Below are 26,585 nucleotides of genomic sequence, written 5' to 3'. Positions count from 1 at the left end.
AAGATGGTTTAAGGGGGAGGAGTGGGAGAGTAGTAGAGATATACCAGCACAGAGGGATAGACCAAAAAGTGAAACGTTTCAGTAAGATTGGATTTTTAGCATTTATATCAATGGTTATTAATTGTACTGCAAGGACGGATCGGAAGTCTCCGAAAATTGAAGTTGTGGTGGCAGCTAGAGAGAGGTATTTGGGTGGGTGAGACTTGACAGCAGAAGAGTTACAGGATTTTTTTATTTCACCATTTAACCAGGTAGGCTAGTTGAGAACAAGTTCTCATTTACAACTGCGACCTGGCCAAGATTAAGCAAAGCAGTGCGAGACAAACAACAACACAGTTACACATGGAATAAACAAACATACAGTCAATAACACAATAGAATAAAAGTCTATATACAGTGTGTGCAAATGAGGTTAGATAAGGGAGGTAAGGCAATAAATAGGCCATAGTGGTGAAATAATTAGACACTGGAGTGATAGATGTGCAGAAGATGAATGTGCAAGTAGAGATACTGGGGTGCAAAGGAGAAAGAAGAAGAAAATAACAGAATAGGGATGAGGTAGTTGGATGGGCTATTTACAGATGGGCTATGTACAGGTGCAGTGAGCTGCTCTGACAGCTGGTGCTTAAAGTTAGTGAGGGAGATATGAGGCTTCAGTGATGTTTGCAATTAATTCCAGTCATTGGCAGCAGAGAACTGGAAGGAAAGGCAACCAAAGGAGGAATTGGCTTTGGGAGTGACCAGTGAAATATACCTGCTGGAGCGCGTGCTAAGGGTGGGTGCTGCTATGGTGACCAGTGAGCTGAGATAAGGCAAGGCTTTACCTAGCATAGATTTATAGATGTGTTAAGTGGTGATGTCCCATCCTTTCAGAGTGATAGCATGAGGTAGGAATATATACATTTAATTAGTGGAGTAGGGGGGTGTTCATGTTATATCATTTTGAAATTAGTGAGTATAGTGTTAGATGGTAGGGTATTTACTTAGTACATTTTTATTTTTCAAGTAAAGTATAAGGGAGTTGGACTCCTGTGTAGTAGGTGGCGGTAATGCAACATATTGGATGCCAACCGCCGTTAAACCGCATAGACGAAGAAGAAGTTGTACGAATCGATTTACGACTGTTGTCAACGGTAACGTAGCAACTGGAGCAGCCGTTGAAGATGGCTAGCTAAAATAGCAAGTGAGCTAGCCAAACAGTACGTTGTAGCGGGTATATGAAAAAAAAGGTTAGGTAAAAGTTAATGTCTTACTGATAAAAGGAAAATAATACATATCACCATATGTTATTCATATACATTGTTGAATGTATTTTGCGTCGCCCAATGCATTGTTAAACACATCTTGAAGCAAATAGCAAAAGCTAATGTTAGCTAACGTTAGCTACATAGCCACAAATAAAATGCATTTTGCAAGGATAATAGCCATAGCTATGTTGTCCATTTACAGCTTTAACCTAACTTACAATGTGTGTCTGTCCATCTATTTGTTCCACAGTTCCTGTTAGCTAACACAATTGTCAATATGCCTCCTCATCTTGACTGGAGAATGGTGATGGATGCTGACCCAGAACAGCTGCAGGAGAGTGGAGATGCAGAGATAATCAACCACATGTTTTTACAGGTACAGAGACGTTACTGTTCATAGGTGTCCATGCATGCACCTCAAATGTTCTAATCTGATAGTACTGTTTCCCAGGTCTGATCAATCAAATAGTCCAATCTAGTGAGTGGTCCGGCTGTTCCTGACAAAAGCATCATACTGACTGGGAGTATGGCTAGACCATACACTGTCCTTCTCAGCACATATCAAAGCTGCAGGTTAAAGTTAAATATAGACTTGGTTTCCTCTATCGTAATCGCTCCTCTTTCACCCCAGCTGCCAAACTAACCTCACCCCAGCTGCCAAACTAACCCTGATTCAGATGACCATCCTACCCATGCTAGATTACGGAGACATAATTTATAGATCAGCAGGCAAGGTGCTCTCGAGCAGCTAGATGTTCTTTACCATTCGGCCATCAGATTTGTCACCAATGCTCCTTATAGGACACATCACTGCACTCTATACTCCTCTGTATACCTGTCGAAAGACCCATTATATTATTCTTATTTATAAAACCCTCTTAGGCCTCACTCCCCCCTATCTGAGATGTCTACTGCAGCCCTCATCCTCCACATACAACACCAGTTCTGCCAGTCACATTTTGTTAAAAGTCCCCAAACACACACATCCCTGGGTCACTTCTCTTTTTAGTTCGCTGCAACTAGCGACTGGAACGAGCTGCAACAAACACTCAAACTGAACAGTTTTTATCTCAATCTCTTCATTCAATGACTCAATCATGGACACTCTTACTGACAGTTGTGGCTGCTTTCCGTGATGTATTGTTGTCTCTACCTTATGGCCCTTTGTGCTGTTGTCTGTGCCTAATAATGTTTGTACCATGTTTTGTGCTGCTACCATGTTGTGTTGCTACCATGCTGTTGTCATGTTGTGTTGCTACCATGCTGTGTTGTCATGTGTTGCTGCCTTGCTATGTTGTTGTCTTAGGTCTCTCTTTATGTAGTGTTTTGTTGTCTCTCTTGTCGTGATGTGTGTTTTGTCCTATATTTTTATATTATTATTATTATCGCGGCCCCCGTCCCCACAGGAGGCCTTTTGGTAGGCCGTCATTGTAAATAAGAATTTGTTCTTAACTGACTTACCTCGTTAAATAAAATAAATAAATACATTTGTCTGTGTAAACAACACAAAGGACTCCACTGCCTGCTGCCAAATTACAGACTGCCTCAAAACAGACTAATCCTCTTCTGCGCACCTAATTTTGATCCCCCTACCATTTCCCTCTCTGGCTAGGAAAGCACCTGGCTTGTAGACTAAACAAACATGTAAGACATTTTGACATCTGATATCAGTGAGACAGGAACAGTGGCAATTTTAGCATGTAAATCTTGGTAGGGCAAACCCCCCCAAAAATGTGGGATGCATGCCAACAAAGCCACTACACAACACTAAACAATACATTAATTACACTATAACGGTGACAACCGGTGCCCACAAACTGTTAGGGCCTACATAAAGCTGTCCCAACAGCAGTCCCAACACCTTACCACTGCTACACCTGGTAATCAGCGGAGCCTTGTCTGGCAGCAAAACAGTTCATTCAGCCTCATTTACTGCCTTTTAAAAAACATAAGGGGACGACAAGTGGATAAGAGGCAGTCCCTAATTTCGATTAAGACATTCATGAGTGAGCTAGAACAAACGTAGTCAATATATTTGTTCAGCACTTTTGAAATGTACAGCGGCAAAATTCAGAACATGGGCCATTCTTACAGTGTTCTCCCTGTACATCAAGTCAGAACCGTAGGATAAATAAAGGCGGCATATACACTACCGGTCAGTTTAAGAACACCTTCTCATTCAAGGGTTTTCTTTATTTGACTATTTTCTACATTTTTAGAATAACAGTGAAGACATCAAAACTATGAAATAACACATATGGAATCATGTACAGTCGTGGCCAAAGGTTTTGAGAATGACAAATATTAATTTTCACTAAGTTTGCTGCTTCAGTGTCTTTAGATATTTTTGTCAGATGTTACTATGGAATACTGAAGTATAATTACAAGCATTTCATAAGTGTCAAAGGCTTTTATTAACAATTACATGAAGTTGATGCAAAGAGTCAGTATTTGCAGTGTTGAACCTTCTTTTTCAAGACCTCTGCAATCCGCCCTGGCATGCTGTCAATTAACTTCTGGGCCACATCCTGACTGATGGCAGCCCATTCTTGCATAATCAAAGCTTGGAGTTTGCCAGAATTTGTGGGGTTTTGTTTGTCCACCCGCCTCTTGAGGATTGACCACAAGTTCTCAATGGGATTAAGGTCTGGGGAGTTTCCTGGCCATGGACCCAAAATATTGATGTTTTGTTTCCCGAGCCTCTTAGTTATCACTTTTGCCTTATGGCAAGGTACTCCATCATACTGGAAAAGGCATTGTTCATCACCAAACTGTTCCTGGATGGTTGGGAGAAGTTGCTCTCGAAGGATGTGCTGGTACCATTCTTTATTAATGGCTGTGTTCTTAGGCAAAATTGTGAATAAGCCCACTCCCTTGGCTGAGAAGCAACCCCTCACATGAAGGGTCTCAGGATGCTTTACTGTTGGCATGACACAGGACTGATGGTAGTGCTCACCTTGTCTTCTCCGGACAAGCTTTTTTCGGATGCCCCAAACAATCGGAAAGGGGATTCGTCAGAGAAATGACTTTACACCAGTCCTCAGTAGTCCAATCCCTGTACATTTCGCAGAATATCAGTATGTCCCTGATGTTTTTCCTGGAGAGAAGTGGCTTCTTTGCTGCCCTTCTTGACACCAGGCCATCCTCCAAAAGTCTTTGCCTCACTGTGCATGCAGATGCACTCACACCTGTCTGCTGCCATTCCTGAGCAAGCTATATACTGGTGGTGCCCCGATCCCGCAGCTGAATCAACTTTAGGAGACGGTCCTGGCGCTTGCTGGACTTTCTTGGGTGCCCTGAAGCCTTCTTCACAACAATTGAACTGCTCTCCTTGAAGTTCTTGAAGATCTGATAAATGGTTGATTTAGATGCAATCTTACTGGCAGCAATATCCTTGCCTGTGAAGCCCTTTTTGTGCAAAGCAATGACGACGGCACGTGTTTCCTTGCAGGTAACCATGTTTGACAGTGGAAGAACAAGGATTTCAAGCACCACCCTCCTTTTGAAGCTTCCAGTCTGTTATTCAAACTCAATCAGCATGACAGAGTGATCTCCAGCCTTGTCCTCGTCAACACTCACACCTGTGTTAACGAGAGAATCAATGACATGATGTCAGCTGGTCCTTTTGTGGCAGGGCTGAAATGCAGTGGAAATGTTTTTTCAGGATTCAGTTAATTTGCATAGCAAAGAGGGACTTGATAATTAATTGCAATTCATCTGATCACTCTTCATAACATTCTGGAGTATATGCAAATTGCCATCATACAAACTGAGGCAGCAGACTTTGTGAAAATGTCACGTGCGTTGTATGAATCGGACCAAGGGGCAGCGTGGTATGCGTACATTCTTTATTATTAAAAGAATGAACACTGAACAAACTAACCAAAATAACAAAACGTGAAGCTATACAAATGAGTGCTGACAGGCAACTACAGATAGACAAGAACCCACAAACACCAAAGGGGAAATGGCTACCTAAATATGATCCCCAAACAGAGACAACGATAAACAGCTGCCTCTGATTGGGAACCATATCAGGGCACCATAAATATACAAATACCTAGACCTACAAAACCCTAGACATACAAAAACCCTAGACATTACAAAAACTAGCGTAATCCACCCTAGTCACACCCTGACCTAACCAAAATATAAAGAAAACAGAGATATCTCAGGTCAGGGCGTGACAGAACATTTATATTTGTGTCATTCTCAAAACTTTTGGCCATGACTGTAGTAACCAAAAAAGTGTTAAACAAATTAAAATATATTTTATATTTGAGATTCTTCAAAAAGCCACCCTTTGCCTTGATGACAGCTTTGCACACTCTTGGCATTCTCTCAACCAGCTTCATGGGGTAGTCACCTGGAATGCATTTCAATTAACAGGTGTGCCTTAAGAGTTAATTTGTTGAATTTCTTTCCTTCTTTATGTGTTTGAGCCAATCAGTTGTGTTGTGACAAGTTAGTGGTGGTATACAGAAGATAGCCCTATTTGGTAAAAGACCAAGTCCATATTATGGCAAGAACAGCTCAAATAAGCAAAGAGAAATGACAGTCCATCATTACTTTAAGACATGAAGGTCAGTCAATATTGAAAATGTCAAGAACTTTGAAAGTTTCTTCAAGTGCAGTCGCAAAACCCATTAAGTGATATGATGAAACTGGCTCTCATGAGGACCGCCACAGGAATGGAAGACCCAGAGTTACCTCTGCTGCAGAGCATAAGCTCATTAGAGTTACCAGCCTCAGAAATTGCAGCCCAAATAATTGCTTCACAGAGTTCAAGTAACAGATACATTTTACATTTTAAGTCATTTAGCAGACGCTCTTATCCAGAGCGACTTACAAATTGGAAAGTTCATACATATTCATCCTGGTCCCCCCGTGGGAATTGAACCCACAACCCTGGCGTTGCAAGCGCCATGCTCTACCAACTGAGCCACACGGGACCAGATACATCTCAACATCAACTGTTCAGAGGAGACTGTGTGAATCATGCCTTCATGGTTGATTTGCTGCAAAGAAACCACTACTACTACCACTACAAAGGACACCAATAAGAAGAAGAGACTTGCTTGGGCCAAGAAACATGAACAATGGAGATTAGACCGGTGGAAATTTGTTCTTTGGTCTGGAGTCCAAATTGGATATTTTTGGTTCCAACCGCCATGTCTTTGTGAGACGTGGTGTGAGTGAACGGATGATCTCCGCATGTGTATTTCCCAACGTGAAGCATGGAGGAGGAGGTGTGATGGTGTGGGGGGGGTGCTTTGCTGGTGACACTATCTGTGATCTATTTATAATTCAAGGCACACTCAACCAGCATGGCTACCACATCATACTGCAGCGATACGCCATCCCATGTGGTTTGGGCTTAATGGGACAATGACCCAACATACCCCCAGGCTGTGTACGGGCTATTTTACCAAGACAGAGAGCGATGGAGTGCTGCATCAGATGACCTGGCCTCCACAATCCCCCAACCTCGACCCAATTGAGATGGTTTGGGATAAGTCGGACCGTAGAGTGAAGAAAAAGCAGCCAACAAGTGCTCAGCATATGTGGGAACAGCTTCAAGATTGTTGGAAAAGCATTCCAGGTGAAGCTGGTTGAGAGAATGCCAAGAGTGTGTAAAGCTGTCATCAAGGCAAAGGATGGCTACTTTGAAGAATTTAACACTTTTTTGGTTACTACATGATTCCGTGTGTTATTTCATAGTTTTGATGTCTTTACTATTATTCCACAATGTAGAAAATAGTCAAAATAAGAAAAACCTTGGAATGAGTAGGTGTGTCCAAACTTTTGACTGGTACTGTACAAAAAATTGCAATGCACAACATTTTTTATCCCGCGACCTGCATGGACCCCTGCCACAACCTACAAGTGGGTCCCAAGAACAAACATCTAGATCTGGTAGAATACCAAGCCAACGTAGACTACAGTGAGGTGTCTTGAAGAATCTCAAATTTTAAATATATTTTGATTTGTTTAACACTTTTTTGGTTACTACATGATTCCATATGTTTTTTCATTGTTTTGATGTCTTCACTATTATTCTACAATGTAGAAAATAGTAGAAATAAAGAAAAACCCTTGAATGAATAGTAATCATCGAATATTGTAAGACCTTAAATTGTCTGCTTACACTACCGGTCAAAAGTTTTAGAACAACAAATCTCTAAAACAGGTTATAGGCTACATGTGCACCACCAAGTCAGAACAGTAGGTGAAGTTAAGAGGGGTAAATAGACTTACTACACAACATACACTTAGTATTACTTTCTTATTTACAATATAAATATATCCCTGGCATATAATATAATTTATGCAGCAGCATACAATACATTTTTGGACTCACCTTGTTGTGCTGTGCTCATTTGAACGGGAAGGTGGCAAGGTGGTCCTTTGTGGGCAAATTTTGTCATCAAACTTTGTCATCAAACTTTGATGTATCAGCGGATGTGAGAAGGGCTATATAAATACAATTTGATTTGATTTGAAGTCTGGCATTCTATGGATTTATGGTGCTTTCAAGACAACTGGGAACTCTGAAAAAGGGAAAAAGGTTGAATCATCATGATGTCAGTGACCTTCAGGTCATAGCTCTAGAAAGAGGCCCGAGTTCCCAATGTACAATTCCGAGTTGGATGACCATTCAAAATGTATTTTCCCAGTCAGAGCTTGTTTTTCCCCGAGTTCCCAGTTGTCTTGAACTCACTGAAGTCAGATTTCCCAGTTCCGAGTTTACAGTTGTTTTGAGGGTTTACTTAATTTTGCACGAAGCAGTACTGTTGTTGATGTGTTTCTGCCTGAGGACAATTTTGCGTTATGTTTCATTGAAATAAATGGTTCTCTATTTCTCTACAGGTCAAACGATGGGAGCGGGAGCTGAAAGATGGAAGCCCAGAGAAAATTGTTCAGCTCTTGCGAGTCGTTCAAGGCCTTCTGAAGGTGTCCCATGCTATTATTACCCAGACATATCCAGAGATGCATTACTCAAGCTCACTAAAACTGTGCTGAAATGATTTTATCCAATGTTTATTATCAGTGGAATACATTACGTAGTTGCTTTGAAGGAATATACTCTACACAGTGTGGTATAATTAATATAGAACAGTTTGATTATATTTGCTTCAGATACTTGACCTGCTTTTGTGTGGATTTACAGTATTCATCTGTTATAGTCTCAGTTTCATGTAACGTACAGTTGCGGTCAAATATATTGGCACCCTTGCACTTTTCTTAAATAATTCCATATTTTTCTAAAACAAGTTGAAATTGAAAATAACTTGATCTCCACACCTTGTTATTGGATGTTCAACATTGCAGAAACCAGTTACATTTTTGTAAACTGAAGTTTACCATTTTAATTTAGGAAAACAAAGTAAAATAGCATGGACAAAATTATTGGCACCCTGGAGCTAGCACAGCCTTTGGCCAAGATAACTGCCACAAATGCTTCTTGTAGCCATCAAAGAGCTTCTCCACCAACTACTGTTTCCAACTACTGTCTCCACCAACTACTGTCTACAACCAACTACTGTCTCCAACTACTGTCTCCACCAACTACCAACTACTGTTTCCAGCTCTCGTCATAGATTATGGATGTGATTCAGGGCATTGATGGTTAGTGTTTGTCTGCAGTTATCTTGGCCAAAGGCTGTGAAACCAAGTACTAGCTCCAGGGTGCCAATAATATTGTCCATTTCATTTTTCTTTATTTTTTAAAATAAAAATTGTACATTTAAATTTACTAAAATAAAATTGGTTCTGCAATGTTGAAAATCCAATAACAAGGTGTGCTGACCAACATTTTCTATATAAGGTACACCGCCCAAGCTTACTAAAATTGTAATTTTTTTTGCAGTTGAAGAAAGAGGAGGTTACTATGGCATTTGAACTCATTGATAATGCCGGGACAGAACAAGCTAGATCGGGTAGGTGCATACAGCATTGTTTTCAATCCAGTTGTTGGGACGAATATTTGAAATGAATGGCCGCAGTAGATACTACAACAGTATCTCTTTCATGTCTTACAGAAAATGAGTGGAAGGCCAAGGAGTTAAAGTGGGAACAAGAGTTAGAGGTAAGGCTTGGTGTGAATGTTGTCATTAAATTAAACTGTGAAGCATTAGGGTCCAATCAAAACTGCACTTTCTGGAAAGCAGTTTTGATTGATTTGGACCACAGGTCATTTCAACTCATGCTCAGTTTTCTTCAATAGGACTTAGTACACCTCTCAGCCAATAGTAAAGTCCCTCACTGTCCACAAAGGAGATTGTAAGCTGTGACCATAGAATGACGGCACTTAAGGAGATTAGAGTGCTCTGCTACGCTGCAGTTTGTTGTGCTTTTCTCTGCATTTCCTGAACAATAATTTGGCCCTGGGACTTCTTTCACACTTTCATAGAAGCAAATGGAGACATAACCTAATCTTCTTTTTCGAGGGACTGGTGGTAGTTTAAGTACATGAGTAAGTGTTGTAAACAGAGGGAGCCTGAGAGTTTGTTGTCTGCTTGATTTCCTGTCCAGATGGCCAAGAAGTCGGGCGTTGGCGGCGGGCCAGACACTCGCTTCCTGCGGGACGAGATGCGCACACTGGAGGCCCAGTTGGACCATAGAGAGAAGGATATCCAACAGTTGGAGAAAGAGACGAGCAAGGAAAAGAAAATCAATGAGGAAGTATGACCTTATGTTATGAGACGTCATTAATTCCATAGTGAGCTAGTGTTAATGTGTGTCATTGTGTTCTCAATACTATACTAAGACCTTCCTACTTTGTGCAAAATGTTCAATTGATTTTATTGTATGTAGCCTATACAAAGTAATCTCCCATTGTGTTCACAATTCCCATGCACCTAATATCTCCCATGTGTTCCCACAGTTGATGATTCGGGCAGAGGAGGCTGAGGATGAGAGCAGGAAGCTGAAAAGAGAGGTTAGTGACAACTTAGTCGTGCCTGAATTGGGGAGGCACTACCTGAACACTCATTTTTGTTTACGTTTCAAAATGTTTTGCTACGTTGTGCCCAAATTATGATAATACCCTTTTTAGTGTAAGAGCTGTTTGAAAAGACCGCCTGAAATTTCAGCCTGTTTTGGTGGAGAGGAGTTTTGGCCTGCGGTACATTTCATAGTAGATCAATAAGAAAGAGAGTTCCAAACCTCTCTGACAATAACAGCTAGTTTTCTGTTTTCCCCTCCCCACTCAGACCACTCCCAGACAGTGCTAGCAAAATTCTTGTTTGAGAAATTGCTCTTTGCCAAGAAGCTATTTAGTGGGTTTTTGACCATTTTAATTGAAAACAATCACATTGAGGTTCTTCATTGTTACCCAGAAATAATTTGCCATTAAGATAAGAATAGCTGCATTGGACCTTTTTAAGGTGAAAATAAGTGTTAGTCCAAGTAAGGAGAACACCAGTGAGTGTCTGTCTGCGTTTGTGTTAACTGTTCATAATACGTGTATGACAGTATACACCAATATAAGTGTGTGTTAACTGTTCATAATACGTGTATGATAGTATACACCAGTATAAGTGTGTGTTGTAGTATGTGGTTGGACAACTATATGATGATGCAGTAGTTAGCGTATAACCTGTGAGAGTAGATTAGGCACTGGGTCCCACTACTCCTCTCTAACTGTGTCTCCTCTCCTGCGGTGTGTGTCAGAACGAGCAGCTCCAGCAGGATGTAGACTTCTACAGGAGGGAGCTGGACCAGAAGGAGCCGGTCCAGTCCAGAGAGGAGAGTACTGAGACACAGAGGAGACTCAACTCAGCCAACAGACAGCTCTACCAGTGCATGGAGGACATCCAGGTACTGCAGACCCCTTTCATACAATTTATTTATTTAACCTTTATTTATTTATTTATTTATTTTTTATTTTTTTATCCCCTTTTCTCCCCAATTTTCGTGGTATCCAATTGCTAGTAATTACTATCTTGTCTCATCGCTACAACTCCCGTACGGGCTCGGGAGAGACGAAGGTCGAAAGCCATGCGTCCTCCGAAGCACAACCCAACCAAGCCGCACTGCTTCTTTAACACAGCGCGCCTCCAACCCGGAAGCCAGCCGCACCAATGTGTTGGAGGAAACACCGTGCACCTGGCCCCCTTGGTTAGCGCGCACTGCGCCCGGCCCGCCACAGGAGTCGCTGGAGCGCGATGAGACAAGGATATCCCTACCGGCCAAACCCTCCCTAATCCGGACGATGCTAGCGGCCGGCTGCGACAGAGCCTGGGCGCGAACCCAGAGACTCTGGTGGCGCAGTTAGCACTGCGATGCAGTGCCCTAGACCACTGCACCACCCGGGAGGCCTTATTTAACCTTTATTTAACTAGGCAAGTCAGTTAAGAATAAATTCTTATTTACAATGACAGCCTACCCCGGCCAAACCCTAACCCGGACGACGCTGGGCCAATTGTGTGCCGCTCTATGAGACTCCCAATCACTGCCGGTTGTGATACAGCCTGGAATCAAACCAGTGTCTGTAGTGACGTCTCTAGCACTGAGATGCAGCGCCACTCGGGAGCCCGAAACTTACCTGATTTGGATATTTCCCTAATGCGTAACCAGGCCAGCGCAGTACAACTCGCCTTGACTTGGCTCAGTAGTGTCAAAAGGGTATTAAGGACAAGTCGTGACTTGAAAAACACATGGACAAAATCTTCCATTGAAATCAATGCATGATTTACAGTATGTTTCTTACTGTACTAACCCCAGACCTGTGTCCTCATTCCTCTACCTCTAGCGTGCGGAGGAAGAGGTAGCCCACCTGAAGACTCAGAACGATCAGATGCAGAAGAGCCTAGAGGAGTCAGTGAAGGAGATGGAGACGATGACGGACGAGTACAACAAGATGAAGATTGTTGTGCAGCAGACAGACTCCATCATGGACCAGCTGAGGAAGGAGAGGGACCACGCCAAGCTACAGGTAACCTAGAGGGACAAAATTACAGGTTGCAATCTGGTTTTCCGGTTATACGGACAAATGTAAAGGTTGAACCTGGGAAAATTTCAGCACGGCTTTGCATAGTGTGGTGGCATATTTCTGCATTACCAAATGAGGAGAGTTACAAACTTCACAAACCAGTCAGAGTTATACTTAAACTACATCTTTAATAAGAGCTTTGCAATAGCCTTTTTGATTTTTAATGATGCGCTATTTCTAATGAACCATTGAAAAGTACCAACAGAAAAGTACAAAGATCTTTTATAGCCAAGATACACCCTTCTCAACTTACATGACGAACCACAGATCTTAGGAACAGTTCACAAAGGTTAAGATTTGTATGAAAGATATCTATAAAACATAGCAGACAGTTACTGCTGTGTCAACAGTTTTCATTGTAAAGACCAGTGTCTGGCCCTCCTACTCCAAACAGAAACCGTCTCTCCCTGGTACGGCATAGAACAGAATCATTGGCTCATGTTCTCTGGAATGCTCTTTAGGTTTTATCACCCAAAGACATCGTATATCTCCTCTGTCAGTGTTATCTCATAGGGGCCCATCCTCAGTAGAACACACACACACAATAGTTAACAGAATATTCTATTCTGTCGAATAAAACAACCATTATAATGCAATACAAGCATTATAACATAATCTTGCACTTTTCCACGACAATAGATTTTATGAAGCATTTCTAATATTGAATCATTATTGTGAATTGACACAGTGTAAATAACATACATCCATTGGTGTTGAATAAAAACAATATACTGCTGTGTTCTTCACTTCAGGTCAGAGAGCTGACAGAGCAGATTCAGAGCCGGGCGGAGGAAGATGACCCAGTCATGGCAGCCGTGAATGCCAAGGTGGACGAATGGAAGGTGGGTGTTCTCACATTATTTACCTGGCTTGGAGAAAAGGCAGCAGGCGATACACTGATTGTATCAAGTACTGCATGCTGCTGTCTGTATGTTTTCTGAATCATTAAAGAACGTGACAGCACACAGCTAATTACATTACCAGTCAAAAGTTTGGACACATCTACTCATTCAAAGGTTTTTCTTTATTTTGACTATTTTCTACATTGTAGAATAATATGAAAGACATCAAAACTATGAAATAACATACATGGAATCATGTAGTAACCCAAAAAGTATTAAACAAACCAAAATATATTTTATATTTGAGTTTCTTCAAAGTAGCCACCCTTTGCCTTGATGACAGCTTTGCACATCCTCAGCAAAGGATGGCTACTTTGAAGAATCTCAAATCTCAAATATATTTTGATTTGTTTAACACTTTTTTGGTTACTACATGATTCCATATGTGTTATTTAATAGTTTTGATGTCTTCACTATTATTCTACAACGTAGAAAATAGTAACAATAAAGAAAAACCCTTGAATGAGTAGGTTTATCCAAACTTTTGACTGGTACTCTATGTATAGAGGAAATATTTACATTTATTCTTCACACTTCAAACATTAGTAGTCAATCAGCACTGCCTGGTTAGTTGCAGCTGTGTTGTTTTGTCAGTGGCCCTGGTGATCTCTGCGTTTTTCTGAGTGGCCTTGATTGTATCTGTGATTTGTGATTTTCAGAGAGTGCTGGCTGGGAAGGATGAGGAGATCATGGAGTACCAGCAGATGATCCGCGAGCTAAGGGACAAGCTACGCTCGACCCAGATGGACACGGACAAGAGCAACATCATCGCCTTGCAGCAGGTCCGTCTCAAAGCTGAAATCCTTAGCTTTATGTAAATACATACATATAAATACATCTAATGAACTTGGCTAGATCTGAATTTTACATTTATATTTTAGTCATTTAACAGACGCTCTTATCCAGAGCAACTTACGGTACGTTTTCAAACTTCAATAGAGATAATTAATTGTTCCTGTGAGGGAACTTTTAGTGCAGTATTTGGTACATACAGTACATGCAACGACAAATGATTTTAAATAACGGTGGCATTTTATACTATATTAGGAAATCTCTAAATCTATCAGTTCAAACTGTGTGTTTTTTGTTTATCTTCATCTTTGAAATATCTGTCTGTTGAAAGATAAATATATTTCAACTGTGAAAATATTTAACTAAGTGCCAGGGGCTAAATCTCTACTCAGATAACAAATGGAATTGTTTTAAGATGGTCATACCAAGGATCATTTAGCTATTCGATTTAGAATTTTAGTATCCCTATAGGTATAACAAATATATATATATACAGTACTAGTGCAAAGCTGTAATCAAGGCAAAGGGTGGCTACTTTGATTTGTTTAACACTTTTTTGGTTACTACATGATTCCATATGTGTTATTTCATAGTTTTGATGTCTTCACTATTATTCTACAATGTAGAAAATAGTAAAAAATTAAGAAAAATTGTTGAATGAGTAGGTGTGTCCAAACTTTTGACTGGTACTGTATATAAAAACAGTATTTGAAGAAACATTGAATTGGGCTTTTTGGCTATTATCCCATAGAAACACATTGAATAACAGATTCATACATGGAAAAATTATTTAAAAGGAAGTATGTTTGGAAGTGGCTGTCGTCCTATATCTGAAAGATATAAGAAGTGTGTATTTATTTTTTACCGTGGAATGACCACCTTTGACGTGGAAATGCCCTATTCACTTCCATTCATTTTTCGGCCCAGTACCGGGTAACCTTCAGACGAGTCCTGTGACACTTGTGTGGGTTGTAGATAAAAACTGAGAACACCATCAATGTTCATGAGAGTCTCACCTTCCATGGAGGGGTCATATTAGTGTGTAGCCCAAACCGTTCAAACACTACAGGCAGATGTTGGCACATCGGCGGTACCGACTTCAGACGAGATACTGTATCTTTGTGTTCCATCTGTCATTTCCACTGCAGCTTCTCTTCTGTTCATTCTGTTCTTTTCTCCTGTTTTCTCCTGTCTTTACTTGCACTCCCGTCACTAACTCGTGGCCAGGTCATATATGAGCTATGTGGTGTAAGTTACTCGGTTCTCCATATTTCTTGTCTATTTTACAGACCTCTCTGCTTTCATTTCATTTCACAAGATCTCATGTCTTTTATTACACATTATTGTCCACAAATCACAACCTGCTGTGCTCTTCCGTGGTTGTCCTTGTACTAACGCTGGTTCCAAACTAATAAATGTTTGTGAATGTCTTCAAGGCCGTGCTAGAGAGAGACAATCAAATCAAGATGCTGACAGAGCAAGTGGAGCAGTATACGGGGGAGATGGAGAGAAATGCCCTGCTCATAGAGGAACTCAAGAAGCCCCTGAAGAAAGACAGAGGTGCGTGTCAAATTGTCTTGTTGTAAAAGCACATGGATCTGGATGCTGTTAACAAGGAATGTTGTTCTTGGTGTCAGCCAAGGCTGCTATGCACCAACATTGCTATAAGATTGAAAAAGTGTGGGTGTTCTCTGCAGGTTAGTTGGCGCCAACTTTACAGTATATTTTTTAGCTTCAGACAATTTAGCTAAAATGTTTCTTAAAGGGAAGACATTTAGCGCGTTAGGGTTAGCATTTGTATCTCTAGTGTAGCACAGAGCCATAAACTCTGATTTAGCATTGTTAGCAATAGCTTATAGCTCAAAGTTTTTCCCCAGGTCTGCCCTCAGCCATCCAGCAGAGGAAGCTGGACGAGCTAACCGCTAAGCTGCAGGCCACAGAAACAAGAGCACAGGAAGCAGAACGTGTGGCCGAGCTAGCCGAGACAGACGCCAGGGACAAGGACAAAGAGCTCAGTGACACATTAAACCACATGAGACTCTATGAGTCTGTAAGTCTGCCTAGCCTGCCCGATTCCACAAATGCTCAGTTGCTTAAGGTCCTCCAACAAGCCCTACTTAAGTCAAAAAAACTATTTTCCCCCACCCCTGTGGTTATTCTCATGACTCATGCAACAGGCTTTGTTTTTGAGATGTCTGGTCTGTCAAATCTTGTATCCTAGATTAAACAAAGTATGAAAGCCATGGCTGATCTCTCTTTACTGTCCTTCAGGGCACTGATGGTCTGCAGGTGGCCATCGCTGAGATCAAAGAGTGTAAGAATCAGATGAGAGTGCGAGACCGTGAGGCGGAGGCTATGACCAGAGAGATCAACCAGCTGGAGATGAGAATCAACAACCTTCTGGATGAGAACGAAGATCTTAGGGAACGACTCGGTAAGTCACACACGAAACAAATGTAATTAACAAACTTCAAGTCACATTTGATTTATGTTAATTTCACAATGTCTCAACACATGTTACAGATGGAAATTTAAAATAAGAACTGGATACAACAACAAAGAAATCAAAAACAGGGAGACAGCAGACGCAAAAGGAATTTCCTGTTGGATTGTGTTATATTTCATAAAGTTAATGAATGATGTCATTAGCTAGACATTTTTTCATTGTTGAATATCCTTTCATTTAATAAAAAAATAACAAGCAACAAATAACAAAGACATAAAAAACAGAGTGACAGCAGACAATGAATTTCCTGTTGGAAGGTGTTATATTTCATAAAGTTAGTGAGTTGCCTTATTAGCTAGACATTTTAATTGTTGGATATCCTTTCATTCAGTTTTTGTATTCATCCATCATCCTCTTTCATAAGGTCTGGAGCCCAAAGAAGAAGTGGATCTGACAGAATTCAGAAGAACCAAATCCCTGAAACAGAGGCAGTTCCAAGCAGAGAACCAGGTTCTCACCAAAGAGGTAGATAGGGATGGGAAGGAACCTCTTGACGTCAATTTGACTGTGTACCATTTGGTACCTTATTCCCTACATAGTGCATTAAAAGAAGTAGTACACTATACTATGGGCACTGGTTAAAAATAGTGTACTATATAGAGAATAGGGTGCCATTTGGATGGAACCTTTAGCTCAGCCTGTGGCCCTGTTTCCCTCACGACCCCACTTGACTCCACAGATCGAACGACTGGAAGAGGAGAGACTTGAACTGAAGAAACAAATCAGGCGAATGGTAAAGGACAAAGGTAAATATCCGCTCCATGCTACACAACTATAGGAGGGAGATACAAGTTGGTTAGCCAGCATGCCATACAATTACTGATAACAAGTTCTCGTTCTCAACGTTCTCAACTAACGTCGTTCTCAACTAACATCAAGGCGGTGGCCCGTTCCTGTAGGTTCATGCTCTACAACATCCGCAGAGTACGACCCTGCCTCACACAGGAAGCGGCGCAGGTCCTAATCCAGGCACTTGTCATCTCCCGTCTGGATTACTGCAACTCGCTGTTGGCTGGGCTCCCTGCCTGTGCCATTAAACCCCTACAACTCATCCAGAACGCCGCAGCCCGTCTGGTGTTCAACCTTCCCAAGTTCTCTCACGTCACCCCGCTCCTCCGCTCTCTCCACTGGCTTCCAGTTGAAGCTCGCATCCGCTACAAGACCATGGTGCTTGCCTACGGAGCTGTGAGGGGAACGGCACCTCAGTACCTTCAGGCTCTGATCAGGCCCTACACCCAAACAAGGGCACTGCGTTCATCCACCTCTGGCCTGCTCGCCTCCCTACCACTGAGGAAGTACAGTTCCCGCTCAGCCCAGTCAAAACTGTTCGCTGCTCTGGCACCCTAATGGTGGAACAAACTCCCTCACGACGCCAGGACAGCGGAGTCAATCACCACCTTCCGGAGACACCTGAAACCCCACCTCTTCAAGGAATACCTAGGATAGGATAAAGCAATCCTTCTGCCCCCCCCCCCCCCCTTAAAAGATTTAGATGCACTATTGTAAAGTGGCTGTTCCACTGAAAGTCATAAGGTGAATGCACCAATTTGTAAGTCGCTCTGGATAAGAGCGTCTGCTAAATGACTTAAATGTAAATGTAAGTTAGTAGTATTTCATCCCCCATTTAACTAAGTCTATCTGTATTTTTGTGCTGATAAACCCAATTTTCTCCATCATAGGGATCACAGTGACCAGCTCATTGCTAGAGGATGATGCCAAGCCCACCAGATCCATCAAACTGATACCAACACCAACCTTCAGTTCTGCAGATGAGGAGGAGATCAAACGCAAGGTTAGATGACAGAAGGATGTCAGAATTCTGGTCATTAAAAGACGTTCAAAAATGGCCTTTATAAATCAGTATACGACCTAACCATGACATCACCGAAGACATCACCCTGACATTTTTTTGTTGCCAGTTTTTTTCCACTGTATGGTTTATGTAGGCTATATCCTGTCTTTTATACATCCTTTCCCACTTGTTTTACAGTATGAGCATCTGAGGAGAGAACTGAACCATAAGGAGAGAGACTTGGAGCATCAGAGGACCCAGTCTTCTCAATTTAAATCCAAATGTATGTACAAACTGGCAGTATATCGTATAGTAGGAAATGTTGAAGTAGTTTTATGGCCACTCACAGCATTTCACGCTATACGCTGTCAGAAATGCACACTATGTCTTCCTCAATACAATTTCCTAGTAAAGGACTAGGTAGTGTCAATGCATTGAGTGAGAAACATGGATGTCCAAAGGAATCCCTGAACACAGTTGGATAAGCGCTGCTCTCTTCTCTCTGTGTCCCTTAGTGGAAGACTTGTTTAAGGAGAACAAGCAGCTGGAACAAGGTATGAAGGAGATTCTTCAGGCCATCCAGGATGCTCAACAGAAAACCCCCTCCTCACAAGCTGCTGTCTCTGTCCCCAGTCTGGAGAAGCTGGTCCGTGTAAGTGTAGCCAGTGGCATCATCAGAGCTGTCCACATTTGATATGTCGTCACTCTATTGTTCTTAGAATGTTCATTCATGCCCTGAATTGAAATGGAATTGACCCCAACCCTGCTCCGCCATGTTCCATGTTCCAGGCAATAGAGATGAAGAACTCTGATGGGAAGTTTGACACCAGCCTCCACCTGAAGGCCCAGGTAGACCAGCTGACGGGAAGGAACGACGAGATCAGACAGGAAATGAGGGCAGCTCGGGAGGAAGCTGCCAGCGCCATGAGTCAACTGGTCAAAGCCAAAGAAAAGGTATCCAGCTGGCTGGTTGTACTTACTGTACAGTATGTAGGGCAAGTTATGAGAAAGCCACAGAATTATATTTTGCTGTTGTATGAGTGTATATACATTTTTCACAAAGGGCCAAATAATGTCTGTCCATTTCTTTCTTTTGTCAACTTGTTATATATTATTTTGCCACAGGCAGACTGTTTGTCAAGGCAACAATGTAGTGTTGTTAATGGCAGAAACAATCAGGTACCTGCAGGCTATGAATAACTCAATGTTAAGTAGTAATGGCATCCAATCCATATGAACCTCATACCTACTGGCACTGTAATTCCATTCCACCTCAATAGCTTAAAGCTGGACTCCTTAATTGGTGAAACTGCCACGTCCATCTGCAATATTCCAATGACAAAGAGGTTACTGCAAACAACCAGCACTGTTTCTTTTCTCCTCTGACATCGGTGCACGCGTGATAGAACACCAGAAGATGTACTGCATGTGTTTTTACCATGCTGCGCAAAGCTCCTCACCTCCGCTTCTTCAACAAAACAACAGTAACAGCGGTGGTGGGGCGGACAATGGCGCTGTTTCCCTTACTTTGATTCCATCGTTAAGTTGTTCCATGGATTTTGTTGTGACACAGATGTCTTTTTCATTGCAGTCTTTTCAATGTCTAGTAAATATGTACTGCTGCCATTGATACCATTTAAGACTAAATCTATAATAGGGGATACCATTTAAGACTGAATCTGTAATAGGGGATACCATTTAAGACTGAATCTGTAATAGGGGATACCATTTAAGACTAAATCTGTAATAGGTGATACCATTTTAGACTAAATCTATAATAGGTGATACCATTTAAGACTAAATCTATAATAGGGGATACCATTTAAGACTAAATCTATAATAGGGGATACCATTTAAGACTAAATCTATAATAGGTGCCAAATTAATACTGTTTTCCTTCTATCTCTGTTGGTCAGGTGACCCGTTTGGAGGGCGATATGGAGGCGCTGAGAAAGTCCAAAGGGGGTGGGGTAATCTTTAGGACCCTGAATCTCCCTGACGACATGGCCCTATCCAGCACTGAGATTATCAGCTCTCTGAATGAGTATGCCGTTCGACTGTTACGGGTCAGTCTCGCCCAACTTCGCCCATCACTGTTAGCCTAATTGATTGTGTTTGAGATTGACAACAAAGCAGTTGGCGACTGCAATGCAGCCGATCTCAAACACGCACTATTTCTTGTATTATTCTCTGTAACTCGTCTCCCAAATGATTTAAGAGACATTTTCACATATAATGTTATTTTTTAGGAGATTAAAAACAAAGAGGAGTCAAGCCAGCAGCTGGTGGCAGCCTTGGAAGAGTACAAGGGGAAGTTTGCTGTGATTCGCCATCAGCAGGGACTCCTCTACAAGGAGCACCAAAGGTACAGTAGGGCAGTTGGTTGAGATCATCTGCAGCTTGAGGACCAAGCTTACTGTACATCAAATGTATTTATAATGCCCTTCTTACATCAGCTGATGTCACAAAGTGCTGTACAGAAACCCAGCCTAACACCCCAAACAGCAAGCAATGCATGTGTAGAAGCACAGTGTACAGCATGTACAGTATGACAGTGGTGCTGCGCACCTACCAAATCAGAACACCCCCTTATGCTTGAAAAGATCAACATGGACACCCCCATTATTGTTCAGATTATTAACCCTAACTCAGCCCCCTATTTTTAGGGCACCAGAAAAGTGAATGTGTCATTTTAACTCGGTCCTCCCTACACACCTGCATACAGCAAGACTGATACCCACAAAGCTGAATTGAACACAAAACTCTTAACTTATCTTTGAGTATTATGATGGTGTAGTGAGAAGGAGGTCTGGGAGAAGGAGAAGGAGACATTCACAGAGATGAAGAACAAGCTGGAGGAGCAGAAGCTGGTGGACACAGTAAAGATCAAAGAGTTCAACGTGAGTGACAGAGCCAAACATTGCTCAATGGTTCACTGTATCTCTAAACTCTCTGCATGATATTCAATGTATTTCTAATCCCCACTGTGTCCAATAGCACTGGCTGGAGGCACTGCAGAAGGATCCAGAGGAGCTGCGGAGGCAGGTGGCGGAGGGGGCCCGGAGGATGACGGTTCTGCGTGTGAACGAGAAGTCTCTAACACATCGCTACACCACCCTGCTGGAGCAGGAGCAGCACCTCCGCAAGGACAACAACAAACTGAGGGATGACTTCAGCACCATGCAGGCCTCTGTCACACAGAGGATAGGATACCTGACCAGATACAAGGTACACGTGCCCTCTGATTGTCTGAAATGTTGCCATATTGCATACACCTATCCAGGAACAATAAAAGAAGGGTCAAGGGTAGAAGAGTTCACTTGACTGACAAACGACCAAGAAATAACTTTGAAGTGTATACTTTTAATGACTGGTATAGAGAATAATTTAACCCCCAATTCAATCATTTTCTTCACAAGACTTGATATAGTATTTTTTGTAGGACATGGCAGCGTATAAGCTTGCAGCGCTGCAGAAAGCCCTGGATGACAGCGTCCCCTCATCAGAGCTGGAGAGGGCCAACAAGCAATACACAGAGCTGACGGTGAAATACAGGGACATGCTCCAGAAAGACAACCACCTGGTGCAGAGGACCACCAACCTAGAACACCTAGAAGTAGGTCTTCCTCTCCCCGTCTCCTTTTCAGGACTGGTGGAATCTCAAATGACTTAATATTAGTGCAAATGAAGAAAAGGAACTTTCGTTTAGTAGTTAACAGTGAATGTGTCAAATTAAACCTTTATTAGTGGATAATTATTGACGCTATGGCTCCTCGTTCGTTGATTGAGAGCTTATTGGGGACTCAGACCCTATCTTTCTTTTTCCCTTCTACTTTTAGGGTGAGAACATGTCCCTCCGTGAGCACATCACTGCCCTCAATAAAGAGCTGGAGATTACCAAGGAGAAACTCCACACTCTGGAGCAAGCCTGGGAGCACATCAACACATTAGGTAAGCTTCACAACTGAGGATTGAAAATACTTCACTTTTAGAGTCTGTATTGTCTCTCCAAAGCCCTATAATTTCTGACAAGGGTTGCAAAATTCCCTGAACTTTCTTGAAGTTTCCGAGTTTTTCAGAAATCTAATTTGGAAGATTCTTAGAATTTTCCAACCGTATTTCTGACCCTGGAGCGTTTTTCTATTCCCAGGTGGTGAGAGCAGCATGGACAAGGCAGCGAAGGCAGTGGCCAACAGTGAGATTATATCAACGTCCAGGAGGATCACCACCTTGGAGATGAAGGAGCTGAATGAGCGACAGAGGGCTGAGCATGCCCACAAGATGTACGAACACCTCAGGAACTCTCTCAGGCTGGTGGAGGAGCGCAACGTGGAGCTGGAGACAAAGTTCGCCGAGGTAGGAGAGGGCTATCTACATCGTGTAGGAGTTAGGGAAGGGACAAAGCATCTATTCCGCCATAAGCAAACAGGAAAACGCTCACCCAGAGGCGGCGCTCTTAGTAGCCAGGGACTTTAATGCAGGGAAACTTAAATCCGTCTTACCAAATTTCTATTGGCATGTTAAATGTGCAACCAGAAGGGAAAAAACTCTGGACCACCTTTACTCTACACAGGGCTTGCAAACCCGTACAGACTACAAAGGGAAGCACAGCCGAGAGCTGCCCAGTAACACAAGTTTACCAGATGAGCTAAACTACTTATATGCTCGCTTCGAAGCAAATAATACTGAAACATGCATGAGAGCACCAGCTGTTCAGGAAGACTGTGATCACGCTTTCCGCAGCCGATGTGAGTAAGACCTTTAAACAGGTCAACATTCACATGGCCGCAGGGCCAGACAGATTACCAGGACGTGTACTGCGAGCATGCGCTGGACAACTGACAAGTGTCTTCACTAACATTTTCAACCTCTCCCTGTCCGAGTCTGTAACACCACCATAGTCCCTGTGCCCAAGAACAATAAGGTACCCTGCCTAAATGACTACCGACCCATAGCACTCACATCTGTAGCCATGAAGTGCTTTGAAAGGCTGGTCATGGCTCACATCAACACCATTATCCCAGAAACCCAAGACCCACTCAATTTGGCATACAGCCTCAACAGATCCACACATGATACAATCTCTATTGCACTCCACACTGTCCTTTCCCACCTGGACAAAAGGAACACCTATGTGAGAATGCTATTCAATGACTACAGCTCAGCGATCAACACCATAGTGCCCTCAAAGCTCATCAATACTTCCTGACGGGCCGCCCTCAGGTGGTAAGGGTAGGTAACAACAAATCCGCCACGATGATCCTCAACACAGGGGGGTGCATGCTCAGTCCCTTCCTATACTCCCTGTTCACTCATGACTGCACGGCCAGGCACGACTCAAACACCATCTTTAAGTTTGCCAATGACACAACAGTGGTAGGCCTGTTCACCGACAACAACGAGACAGCCAATAGGGAGGAGGTCAGAGACCTGTCCGTGTGGTGCCAGGACAACAACCTCTCCCTCAACATGATCAAGACAAAGGAGATGATTGTGGACTACAGGAAAAAGAGGACCGAGCACGACCCAATTCTCATTGACGGGGCTGTAGTGGAGCAGGTTGAGAGCTTCAAGTTCCTTGGTGTCCACATCACCAACAAACGAACATGGTCCAATCACACCAAGACAGCTGTGAAAGGGCACGACAAAACCTATTCCCCCTCAGGAGACTAAAAAGATTTGGCATGGGTCCTCAGATCCTCAAAAGGTTATACAGCTGCACCATCGAGAGCATCCTGACTGGTTGCATCACTGCCTGGTATGGCAACTGCTTGGCCTCCGACTGCAAGGCACTACAGAGAGGATAGTGCGTACAGCCCAGTACGTCACTGGGGCCAAGCTTCCTACCATCCAGGACCACTGTACCAGGCGGTGTGCGAGGAAGGCCCTAAAAATTGTCAAAGACTCCAGCCATCCTAGTCATAGACTGTTCTCTCTGCTACCGCACGGCAAGCGGTACTGGAGCGCCAAGTCTAGGTCCAAGAGGCTTCTAAACAGCTTCTACCCCCAAGCCAAAAGACTCCTGAACATCTAGTCAAATGGTTACCCAGACTATTTGCATTTCCCCCCTCTTTTACACCGCTGCTACTCTCTGTTGTTATCATCTATGCATAGTCGCTTTAATAACTCTACCTACATGTACATATTACCTCAACTAACCGGTGCCCCTGCACATTGACTCTGTACCGGTACCCCTGCACATTGACACTGTACCGGTACCCCCCTGTGTATAGTCTCGCTATTGTTATTTTACTGCTGCTCTTTAATTACTTGTTACTTTTATTTCTTATTCTTACATTTTTTTAAATATTTTTTTTAAACTGAATTGTTGGTTAGGGACTCGTAAGTAAGCATTTCACTGTAAGGCCTACCTGTTGTATTTGGCGAATGTGATTAATAACATTGGATTTGATTTGAAAAGACAAATCTCTGTTCCCTGTGGCAATGGACAATCATTTCAATTTCATTTGATAGTTTATTGGATAGGGACAGATGCAAACACATGGAAGCATTGAATAAATAATCATATTCACTGCATATATAGTGTGTATAGATCATGGCAATTCTCAACACCTGTCCCTAGTAGAGAACATGGCTGGTCAAGGCCATCCAGTATCCTGGACTATGTCTTATAGTGACACAAAGCCCCTGACCTGAAGTGTTGTTGGTCCCCAGCTAACAAAGCTGTACCTGGGGGCCCAGAGAATGGAGCGGGAGCTGAGAGATGAGCTGGCCGACAGTGTCTCTAAAGACGGCAGCAACGCCGACCGCGCCAGGATCACCCAGCTGGAGAAGGCTGAGGCCGAACTCAAGGTGGAGGCCTCAATGTATGTACTAAGTCCACTCATGTAATATGTGATAATTCCTCCTGTGATCTAGTTATATTTACGTGTATGTGATTCTGACTAATGAAACTGGACTAATGCCCTAGCCTAAATGCAATGTGCCCTGATCCCATCCCTGATTTAGTAAGCTTTACTACTACTGCCCAGTAAGCTTGCGTTTTATAATGGCAGTTGGTAATGGGATAAGGTGCTAACCATGCTATGTATCCAGGTTGAGGGAGGTGTCTGACGTGGCTAAGATGCAGGTGTCCGCCCTGGAGGCCAGACAGCAGTCCAGAGAGAAGGAGGTTGAAGCTCTAAGGAGGCAGGTCCTCGACTACCAGGTAACGCAACACAACACGGATGCTATTCAACCCTATTTAACCTTATTCATATAACTCATCCTCATTCTACTCAAGTAACTCAACCACGAGAGATGAGAAATCTTCTTATTGTCAATAGTTGATCAAGTTTAACAATGATACCATTGCAAGGAATGACTGGCTATTCATTGTGCATACCGGTAGTTAGAATAGCTAACTACCATGTTGCTCAAATTTATCTCACTACTAGCATTGTTGCTAATGCTAACTTTTCCCTCCTGTCCTGCTCTGTCTTGTTTGTCCACCCAGTCCCAGTCAGACGAGAGAGCCCTGATCGCCAAGCTCCACCAGCACATCGTAGCGCTGCAGCTCAGCGAATCAGCCGCCGTGGGGAAGCTAGAGGGCACCGCCACCCGGATCCAGCAGCTTGAGGCCTACATGCTCCGTGCCGAGCAGAAACTGGACGCCAGCGAGAAATCCCTGTACCATGCTCGCCAGGAAGGCCGGAACCGAGCCAGGCACCTCCAACAGTCCATCCAGTCTCTCCGCAGGCAGTTTTCCGGGGCTCTGCCCTTAGCCCAGCAGGAGAAGTTCTCTCAGACCATGATGCGCCTGCAGGAGGATAGAGGGACCGCGCAGGAGGAGAAGAGGAGAGCAGAGGAGGAGAGGAGGAGGATGGAGGGGAAGGCCCAGGAGCTGGAGCTGAGGCTGAAAGGGTTAGAGGAGCTCATAGCTACGCTGAAGGATGTGAAAGGAGCTCAGAAGGTGGGTGGGCAAGGACCAATGATGTATATAAACCCTGGATTGTTGATGCTATGTAATGGCCAAAGAAAGGCTTTGAAGCCACCATCCCCCATATTGGTACTCCACAGAAGGAGCAGTCCTCCATAGGAATTAATGTAATTCTACAGTATTTCAATCAAATATTTAACTGTATTTATTTTTAATAGTATTTATTTGTTGTCGTGGGGACAGTAATATTAAAAAAAAGGAATCTGTTTTTATATAATAACAAAATATATATATATGTTCAGTTCACATAATATAATTTAAAAGTATGCATTAAGGCATATGTTACAGAATATATTTGTCAAAAAATTATCTAGACATTAATAAATGCATTTCTATAACTTCCAAAATCTTTTTTTACAGTGGAGGACGAGTACCTAAAGGGGTCCTAAAATTCTAAATCGAATAGTTAAA

The 26,585-nt window shown here is 42.7% G+C and overlaps 1 protein-coding gene across 1 annotated transcript in view; it reads left to right on the top strand.

The window, feature by feature from the left end:
• Positions 1-1,093: 1,093 nt before the first annotated feature.
• cep290 (centrosomal protein 290) overlaps positions 1,094-26,585 on the top strand; it is a 52,452-nt gene continuing 26,960 nt past the window's right edge. The window contains exons 1-30 of the mRNA XM_055933424.1: positions 1,094-1,229; positions 1,498-1,623; positions 8,118-8,201; positions 9,118-9,187; positions 9,290-9,336; positions 9,783-9,932; positions 10,135-10,188; positions 10,923-11,069; positions 12,004-12,186; positions 12,996-13,085; positions 13,805-13,927; positions 15,374-15,497; positions 15,815-15,987; positions 16,209-16,371; positions 16,808-16,908; positions 17,123-17,189; positions 18,123-18,235; positions 18,434-18,518; positions 18,751-18,887; positions 19,025-19,189; positions 20,152-20,301; positions 20,485-20,600; positions 21,033-21,135; positions 21,233-21,463; positions 21,678-21,851; positions 22,075-22,186; positions 22,386-22,591; positions 24,911-25,062; positions 25,292-25,403; positions 25,692-26,147. Of these exons, the coding sequence (XP_055789399.1) occupies positions 1,218-1,229; positions 1,498-1,623; positions 8,118-8,201; positions 9,118-9,187; positions 9,290-9,336; positions 9,783-9,932; positions 10,135-10,188; positions 10,923-11,069; positions 12,004-12,186; positions 12,996-13,085; positions 13,805-13,927; positions 15,374-15,497; positions 15,815-15,987; positions 16,209-16,371; positions 16,808-16,908; positions 17,123-17,189; positions 18,123-18,235; positions 18,434-18,518; positions 18,751-18,887; positions 19,025-19,189; positions 20,152-20,301; positions 20,485-20,600; positions 21,033-21,135; positions 21,233-21,463; positions 21,678-21,851; positions 22,075-22,186; positions 22,386-22,591; positions 24,911-25,062; positions 25,292-25,403; positions 25,692-26,147 (4,026 nt within the window). The 5' untranslated portion in view covers positions 1,094-1,217. The remainder of the gene's footprint in view (positions 1,230-1,497; positions 1,624-8,117; positions 8,202-9,117; positions 9,188-9,289; positions 9,337-9,782; positions 9,933-10,134; positions 10,189-10,922; positions 11,070-12,003; positions 12,187-12,995; positions 13,086-13,804; positions 13,928-15,373; positions 15,498-15,814; positions 15,988-16,208; positions 16,372-16,807; positions 16,909-17,122; positions 17,190-18,122; positions 18,236-18,433; positions 18,519-18,750; positions 18,888-19,024; positions 19,190-20,151; positions 20,302-20,484; positions 20,601-21,032; positions 21,136-21,232; positions 21,464-21,677; positions 21,852-22,074; positions 22,187-22,385; positions 22,592-24,910; positions 25,063-25,291; positions 25,404-25,691; positions 26,148-26,585) is intronic.

Source organism: Salvelinus fontinalis, chromosome 9, assembly GCF_029448725.1.
Source record: "Salvelinus fontinalis isolate EN_2023a chromosome 9, ASM2944872v1, whole genome shotgun sequence".
NCBI lineage: Eukaryota > Metazoa > Chordata > Actinopteri > Salmoniformes > Salmonidae > Salvelinus > Salvelinus fontinalis.
This window is presented reverse-complemented; position numbering and strand designations above follow the sequence as displayed.